We start from the raw sequence: 9,409 nt of genomic DNA, 5'->3' as shown, positions 1-9,409 counted from the left end.
TGCTGCCCTACACTGCTTCTTCTTCAAGGCTACAAGGGATGAGCACTGTCTATTTTGGGCCACACAGCTTTGGCTGGAATTGGTGGTGATCAGAAACGAGACAAAGATTCACAGATGGAAAATGGTATGCCGGCTGCGTTATTAACAGGCTGAAATAAATTTCACCAGTTCTACAGCATCACATGCAACAGTAGCTATTTAAGCCGACAATTAACAAAATGTTTTAAATAAAGAAGGGACCAAATCAATTTGTTTTATGCTCTGTATGATCTATTTTTTTTCCTCCATAAATTCTGACTTGACTTTTCCTCAGTGCACACAGATGGAAATATACGAGGTACAAATCTTCCTTCTTGAATACCATTTTATGTGGAGGAAATGGCACATGCAATGTATTTTTGAGTTTTGTGGTGCAGTTTTACATTTGGACCCAGCTAGAACGAGCACACTACACTGATGCCTCACGAGTGAATGACTGAGTTTTACATGCTGAAGCGTGGCCATCGGGTTAAGACAGAAAGAGAGAGGCGTAACAGGGAATTGACTGTAAAAACCGATGAGCCACACATCCACGTCTAATGCACTCTCAAAAAAATAGCACACAAACGACCACATTAAAAACAATGTTTTTTTATGCTTTTTGTCTTGCTTTATTGGTTTCTTAAATGAACAGCAGAAAAGCTATGACAGTACACTATTGGGTTCTTTTGTTCACAAGAGAAAGGTAATCTTTATTCTCCGGATTCATAACGTTTAAGAATATACTTTTCAATGTTTTATTCCCTGAACAATTGAAGTGACTAAGGCACATTTTTTGTATATATTAGATCCATGTTAAATTATACACATTTAGGCACAGAATAATTCCTGTTTCCTTCAAGAGCGCCAGCTTTCAATTCGACTGTTATTTATTTTGTCTCCGTCTCATCCGCTCTTTTGCTAATCAAAAATATCTCTCTCTTTTTTTAATAGTGATTGCTCTCTGTTTGACTCCCATCTTTGGTGAAAGTGTTTCATTTCTCTAATGCAGAAGTGAAACCAGCTCCATTAAAAAACCGAGAGTTTCACTCAGTACTCTAGGGGCTGTGAGAATAGTCACAACACTGCGAGACCCAGCAAGGAATAGAAATCCCAGTCAGGAACAAAGGAAATGGAAATCAATGGCAGGATATGCAGATTTTTTTGACAACTCGACACACAAATAATCTTTTGGGAGTTTGCTCTCTCTTTCCTTTGCAAGGTTAAAATAACAACTAAGCAGGGAAAGAATATAAAATGCAGTATGTTGAAGAAAGGGCAAAGCATTACATCTACTTAGTTTTGTGTGAAGGTGTTCCAAAACAATCAATAAGGAATGCATTGCATTACAAGCAAGGTTGATTCGCCTAAGGCATGGTCATATCTTGAAGTGCACACTACCAACCTTAAGAATTAATTTAAAGCTAAGCACTGTATTATTTATTAGCTGCAGTTTATATTTTATGCACAGTTGTATTTGTCAGCTTGACGACACTTAAGAAGCTTGAGGAAAGTCTCCATCTTATGAGCATCCTTTTTAAAGCAGCTGAGTAAGGTATAGTCTCTCATAACAGATTCCAGCATATCTGGCAGAGTATCATACTGAAATAGGCCTTGTTCATTGTAGGTTGTGGTAAATGTCCCCTCATCCAACATCTGTGTAGCAAGCATATAGAAAGAGTCAGAAAAAAGACAAACAAAAGGGTATAAGAAAATGATTGTTTTGAAGATTGCGCTCTTCTGGACAGAGATCTTAGGTGTCATTCCTTCTTAGCTTGGTCATTCTTACTTTGGGACTTCCAGGCCCTACTCTGCATGATGTTAATGTGGATTACACCAGCAGCTTGGTTATGGCATAACGCAGTCTTGCACCCTGCTGTTATGTACTGGATTGTCTCAGGGGAATCTTTGCATAGAACATAGACCCCAGCATATATATCTTTATTTATCTATATATTTATTAATCCCTATAGAAATTCCTCAGAGATTAAAAAAATAACCTTGTGTGTGTGTGATATGTGATTTGACCCACCTTCTTAATGAGGGCAACCACCCCTTGCTCCAGACTGACCAGTTTCTCAGAAACCCATTTTGTCTTGTTGACCAGCATTTCAGGAGCATGATCGTAGCGATCCAGTGTCGTCTGCAGGTAGACCAAGGGCTCGATCCATGACTGAACCAGCATCAGCACAGAGTGGAGCAACCATTTATCCTGCAGGACAGAAATGCTTTACAGTCTGCCTCAAAGAATATATGTATATATATATATATATATATATATATATATATATATATATATATATATATATATATATATATATATATATATATATATACACACACACACACACACACACACACACACACATATATATATATATATATACATATACATATATATACATATACATATATATATATGTGTGTGTGTGGGCAAGAAGGCATCGGTGGGCAAGAGACGAAAACAGGGCGTTGTTGGAATGCTACTACGCAAGTAACCCTGTTGGAAGGGGTTACATGAATAGGATGAGGGACCTATGGATTCTTCGATACCCAACATCCACAATGACGGCGAAACAACTAGTAGCTCAGTGTTCCAACATTCGAAAGAAGGGACTGCTCTCACAGCTAGAGATTGATGAGGTACAACATAAATGCTACGGCAAGGAGGAGTCAGGACGCCAGGTCAGGGGGGAGATATCATCACCCCCACCCGAGATTGGGTACATAGCCCCAAGTGCGAAAGGAGAAGGATCGTTGAGTGCGAGAGGAACTGACCTGAAAGATAGGATCATGGCCAAGCTTGAAACCTGGATCCCCCGTAGCCGGTTACCAAGATTACGTGAAGTACCCTCAGAAGGTCTGCTAGATGATGTTAATGCAGCACTATGGATGATACCTACAACCACGATTACCGACACTAACAAGCTGATCTACAATACGGCAGCAGTGATCAGTGAGATGCTTGGCTACAAGTTGAACAGCCACAAGGGGCAGTACCCTCCATGGAGAAGGAGGCTAGAGGGCAAGATCAAAGTAGCACGCAGGGAGGTTAGCCAACTAACGGAGTTGCAGAAAGGCGCGACAAAGAAGGTGCATAAGAAATACAGCAAGCTGTCCATACCTGAGGCCTTGGAAACTGCCAAGCAAAGACTCACAGCCTTGGCCAGCCGCTTGAGGAGGTACACCAGAGAGATAGAAGGCAGGAGAATAAACCAGTTGTTCTCCACAGAACCAGCAAAGGTGTACTCTCAGTGGCAAGGGAACAATAACAGAACAGCACCACCAAGGCTGGAGACAGAGCAATACTGGAAGAGCATATGGGAGAAAGACGCAACCCATAACGGCAATGCTCAGTGGCTAGTGGATCTGAGGGCAGACCATAGCGACCTCCCTGAACAGGGTCCAGTAACCATCACAGTGGCAGACATCCAAGAAAGGGTCTCCAGTATGAAGAGTTGGACAGCACCAGGGCCTGACATGGTTCACGCCTACTGGCTGAAGAAGCTGACTGCACTCCACGAGCGTCTGGCAGCACAAATGAACCAGCTGCTAGTTAACGAGAGACACCCGGAATGGCTAACCGAAGGTCGGACGGTCCTGATCCCCAAGGAAGAGAAGGGACCGGTCCCATCCAACTACCGACCAATAACCTGCCTCAGTACTACATGGAAGCTCCTGTCAGGCATCATATCGGCTAAGATGAACAGGCACATGGGTCAATACATGAGCGGGGCACAGAAAGGGATTGGCAAGAATACCAGAGGCGCAAAACACCAGCTACTGGTAGACAGAACAGTCAGCCGAGACTGCAAGACCAGACTGACCAACCTGTGCACAGCCTGGATTGATTACAAGAAGGCCTATGACTCAATGCCCCACAGCTGGATACTGGAATGCCTAGAATTGTACAAGATCAACAGGACCCTAAGAGCCTTCATCAGGAACTCAATGGGGATGTGGCGTACAACACTAGAGGCCAACTCCAAGCCCATAGCACAAGTCACCATCAAGTGCGGGATCTACCAAGGAGATGCTCTGTCCCCACTGCTGTTCTGCATAGGCCTGAACCCCCTCAGTGAGATAATTAACAAGACTGGCTACGGATACCGACTACGGAACGGAGCGGTTGTCAGCCACCTCCTGTACATGGATGACATCAAGCTGTATGCCAAGAGTGAACGAGACATCGATTCACTGATACACACCACCAGGATATACAGCAATGACATTGGAATGTCATTCGGACTGGAGAAGTGTAGTCGGATGGTAACAAAGAGAGGGAAGGTAGTCAGAACTGAGGGGATTGAACTACCAGAAGGCAACATTGCAGACATAGAGGACAGTTACAAGTACCTGGGGATCCTGCAAGCAAATGGGAACCATGAAGAGGCCACTAGGAGAGCTGCAACCACCAAGTACCTGCAGAGGGTCAGGCAAGTCCTGAGGAGTCAGCTGAACGGTAAGAACAAGATCCGGGCCATCAACACCTACGCCCTGCCCGTGATCAGGTACCCTGCTGGGGTAATAGGCTGGCCAAAGGAGGAGATAGAAGCCACTGACATAAAGACAAGAAAGCTCCTTACCATGCATGGAGTCCAAGTCCAGCACCCTGAGGCTGTACGCTAAGCGGAAGGAAGGAGGCCGGGGACTGGTGAGTGTCAGCACCACAGTCCAGGATGAGACAAGAAACATCCACGATTACATCACGAAGATGGCCCCAACTGACAGCATGCTCAGTGAATACCTCAGGCAGCAGAAACCCAAGAAAGAGGAGGAAGGCGAGGAACCATCATGGAAGGACAGGCCCCTGCACGGTATGTACCACTGGCAGATAGAGGAGGTGGCTGATATCCAGAAATCCTACCAGTGGCTGGACAACGCTGGACTGGAAGACAGCACAGAGGCACTAATCATGGCAGCACAAGAACAAGCACTGAGTACAAGATCCATAGAGGCTGGGGTCTATCACACCAGGCAAGACCCCAGGTGCAGGCTGTGTAAAGATGCCCCAGAGACAATCCAGCACATAACAGCAGGGTGCAAGATGCTAGCAGGCAGGGCATACATGGAACGCCATAACCAAGTGGCCGGCATAGTGTACAGGAACATCTGTGCCGAGTATAACCTGGAAGTCCCGAGGTCAAAATGGGAGATGCCCCCAAGGGTGATGGAGAATGACCGAGCTAAGATCCTGTGGGACTTCCAGATGCAGACGGACAAAATGGTGGTGGCTAACCAACCGGACATAGTGGTGGTAGACAAACAGAAGAAGACGGCTGTAGTGATCGATGTAGCGGTTCCAAATGACAGCAACATCAGAAAGAAGGAACACGAGAAGCTGGAGAAATACCAAGGGCTCAGAGAAGAGCTCGAGAGGATGTGGAGGGTGAAGGTAACGGTGGTAGTTGGAGCACTAGGTGCGGTGACTCCCAAGCTAGGCGAGTGGCTCCAGCAGATCCCGGGAACAACATCGGAGATCTCTGTCCAGAAGAGCGCAGTCCTGGGAACAGCTAAGATACTGCGTAGGACCCTCAAGCTCCCAGGCCTCTGGTAGAGGACCCGAGCTTGAAGGATAAACCGCCCGCAGGGGCGAGATGGGTGGTTTTTTTTTTTTATGTGTGTGTGTGTGTGTGTGTGTGTGTGTGTGTGTAGAGATGGATCATTAACTACAAACCATTCAGCAACAAAAGTAGCCTGAAATGGCATGTGAGCCTCCTTAAATCTCCCTAAGCAGAAGAGAGTCTAAAGTATGTGCAAATGACCACCATACAAATGGCCATTAAATGGCAGAGCAGGCAATATTCCAACAGAAAGAGCAGAGGATAAATTACTCATAAAATGGGAGGTTGCAGTATATGCTGTTTCAAAGATCACATTTACTGTTATGTGATGACATAACTTTTAACCAGCAGTTTCAATATTGCTAAAAATGATCCTGTGAAGAAATTGCTGCTATATACTATGGCCTTTGTTAGTTGAAGGGTGATTATTGCAGAACAGCCAATTCACCCTTCACAGGCCTGCTAAGCAGCTCAGTCTAGTTTCCACCCTACTGACCAAGCTGGTATTTGTCTTAAATAGGTAGCTAGATAGCAGTCAAAACCTCTTGTAATGCAATTACTGCAAACATCACATAATGTATCAAACTGCAAAAGAAGGGGAGGCTTAACTGAGCTCAAGGATGTGTATGTGCAACAACACTAATAATGCATTAACAACACTCCAAATCCTCCACACTCTCACTCACATATGTGCGAGAAGCAGACAGATTGTTGAATCCATTCAAATCCACAAAAACATGCAAGCATGCAAACCCTCACGAAAGGAAAGCGCCTCTATAAGCACGTACTATATATGCATCAATACATAAAAGCAAAGGCGTGAACAAGCAAATAAAAGCAGTTTTTACACATTATGATGTTAGCAAAGAAAAAAAAAAGAAACAACAGTGGTATTCAGCCATAGTGTGCTTACAGATATCTGTTCAATTTCACTTTTGGAGCTGGGGATCGGTAATGTTTTGGTGATACATGCAAAGCCAGCCTGGTTACTCTGAAGTCGCAAAGGGAGTGGGATGAACATCTCTTCCTGTAGCCCATGCAGAAATGGTGGTAAAAAAGAAAGAAAGAAAGAGAGGTACTGTTTAATTTTCACATTTAAAATGATAGGCATACACACCAGTATTACCTTCTATATTTGCTTTTGAATTCGGTTTGTTTTTAGCCAGTATGAAAAAATAGTTACGGCCTAATCCTAACCCCTAAGAACTACTGTCTACAGAAGAAGGGGTAACAGATATTCAACCATTTATATAAAAAGATCAATCAGGAAAGCAATGACAAAATCTTTACCACTATTTACCACGAGAGAAAACCCCACAGAGACATTTTGTTCTCTAGCAAACTCTTCGCTGTAGATCCTGTGCAGCATATTTTTAGAAAAGTCTCATTTCAAAGATCATTTTGACTGTGCAGCCACAAAGTGAAGGATATTTAACAGAGTGCCAAACCTGTGCTTTTACTGTTGCAGTATATCATTATCACAGACATATTACCCCACTGTAGGCCTGCTTCTTCAGTTAAATATATCTTTTACTCATAAGAGAGAGTAGATTGCTCTGAACACTGGCAGTGTGGGAATGGTCATGCAACGAATACTCAGTATCTAAAAGTTTCACAGGTCTGGCATTATCGTAAAACAGCCAACAAAAGTTCAAAGCTTCACATTTACCAAATTATCAAAAAATGTAGATTTAAAGGACTAAGATGTTTACTGATGAGCAATGGCTTTTTAGCTCTGACATGCAAATAAATAGTATCATTCCAACCTCGATGTCTTAGTTTTATTGCACTTATGTTCTATATAAAAAGTAACAGCAAACTTCTTTTCAAATGAAAAAAGAAAACTTGCATTGCTATCACTGTGGCCTTTGCCTAGGGCTATGTTTTTATAGCACTGCTTTTCAAAGTGCTTATTTTGCATTCATCTCTCTCTCTCTCTCTATATATATATATGGAGAGAGAGAGAGAGAGAGAGAGAGAGAGAGAGAGAGAGAGAGAGAGAGGGGTATTTTCTCAGATTACAGTCTCTTTTTAGTGACAAAATAATTCTGCATTAAGTCCATCTTAGTGTGAGAAGTGATTTAGAGCGATAACTCATTCTAGGCTCCGCCAATATTCTTTTCAAGCATGTGAGTACAGAAGCACTGGTGAACAATCAAAACTAGTTTGGGTTTTTTTGTTTTGTTTTGTTTGCTTGGTTTTTTTACATTAAAAAAGTGAAAAAGCAAAGATTTATTTTGGAGTTACTCACAAATAAAGAACACGATTCTTCTGAGACACGGTAGATGAGCTCAGCATGATGGATGACTCTGTCAAGAAGTTTCTCTTGTGAGATGGAGGGGCAGCGAGTAAGGCTGCCCGGCTCTTCTTTACAGTCTAGTGGCATGCTTACAGTAAGAATATAGGGCCAGAGCAGTAGACCCCACACACCTCGCTGGATGACTGAAGACGCATATGGTATATACAGATGGAACAAACGTTAACAAGTAAAAACAAATATGAGCATTTATATATCAAATATGTTATTTATATATATTTTATACATTTATATCAATGCAATTACAAAGAAAAAGAGAAAAGAAAATTAAAAACAATTGGGGCTTTTTTTGATACATTACCAGTCATGCCCATTCTATCTGTCGTCTTCAAGTTTTTCTTGCTATTGTGTTATGCTGACTTCTTTATAAAGCCTGATCAGGCCATGAATAAAGAAAAAGACATCTGAGTCTTGCGTAGGTTGTTGTAAAAAGATACCGGTCATCCCAAACCAAGACATTTCTTTTCTCATGCATAATACCGAGATGGGACACACTGTATTCCCAAATAGCTTTGTTCTTCATTTGAATGATGGTGGCTTATAGCTCAAGAAAATCTGATGTCCAGAGTCTTTGTATTCGAATATTTTCTAAAATCTGTGAAAAAAGGCTCTACAACAAACAAATAAATACAGATACATGTCTGTTGATCAATAATCTATAAAGACTGATTAGATACATCGAACAAAAGTTGAAAGAGAAGGGAGGTTAAAAGAAATCTTCCTTTTATTATATACAGTGTACGCATTAACCCATGCCTGTTTAAATGAGTGCCAGCATAGGTAGGTGTAGAAAACTCCATTGAATGCTACATTTTTCTGTTTTCTTCTACTGCCTGAGACATTTGCTGCACTACTTACACCTGCCCCTTAAATTACCTAATTGTAACGGTAATCAGATTGTAGGATTACAGGATATGAGTTGCAAACAATTTCTGTAAATAAATTAATCTGTGTATTTTGATTGCATGTGATATAAAATGTTTGAACACATGAGAAATAAAATTATTTATTATTATTCAGTAGACCATAATCATATTTTTAATTTAAAAAATACAGATACAATTAATACTACAATTAAAGGAGTTCCACTACCCAAATCACAGAAATGAAGATGACATTTAAGACACTGTCCTCACATGTTTATTTCCGCACAATAGCATGTTTAAGCATAAGCCAAAGACAATCAGAGGCTCAGGAAGTAGCATCTGACGGGTGTTAAGTTACTGAATTCAGCGTCACAGACATGGTTGCTATTCAAGATACCTGGAGCCTCCTTTTATGTATGTGAGCCTGTTTAATATAAACCTCTGTTCTTTTTTTGTCACCTTTTGCATACACCTCCTCTTTTTCCTTCCCCATGTTTTCCCTCAACATACTTCCCCGCTTTCTTAAATGCCCTAGTTGCAACTCTTGATAAAAGATAAAATATTACAATCTGTTGGGTACATTAGGTACATTGGGTACAAAAGATTTTAATTTATATGATACTGAATGAGAGTTCCACTCATGG

The 9,409-nt window shown here is 41.8% G+C and overlaps 1 protein-coding gene across 1 annotated transcript; it reads right to left on the bottom strand.

The window, feature by feature from the left end:
• Positions 1-1,479: 1,479 nt before the first annotated feature.
• smtla (somatolactin alpha) lies at positions 1,480-8,213 on the bottom strand. The gene is made up of 5 exons (XM_063493564.1): positions 8,201-8,213; positions 7,834-8,024; positions 6,496-6,609; positions 2,051-2,230; positions 1,480-1,674 (listed from the first exon to the last, which is right to left on the bottom strand). Exons 1-5 carry the CDS (start codon positions 8,211-8,213, stop codon positions 1,480-1,482), a joined length of 693 nt encoding a protein of 230 aa, XP_063349634.1.
• Positions 8,214-9,409: the final 1,196 nt, after the last annotated feature.

This window comes from Pelmatolapia mariae, linkage group LG14, assembly GCF_036321145.2.
Source record: "Pelmatolapia mariae isolate MD_Pm_ZW linkage group LG14, Pm_UMD_F_2, whole genome shotgun sequence".
Classification (NCBI taxonomy): domain Eukaryota; kingdom Metazoa; phylum Chordata; class Actinopteri; order Cichliformes; family Cichlidae; genus Pelmatolapia; species Pelmatolapia mariae.
Note: the sequence above shows the minus strand (reverse complement) of the source record. Positions and strands in the feature narration are given on the sequence as shown.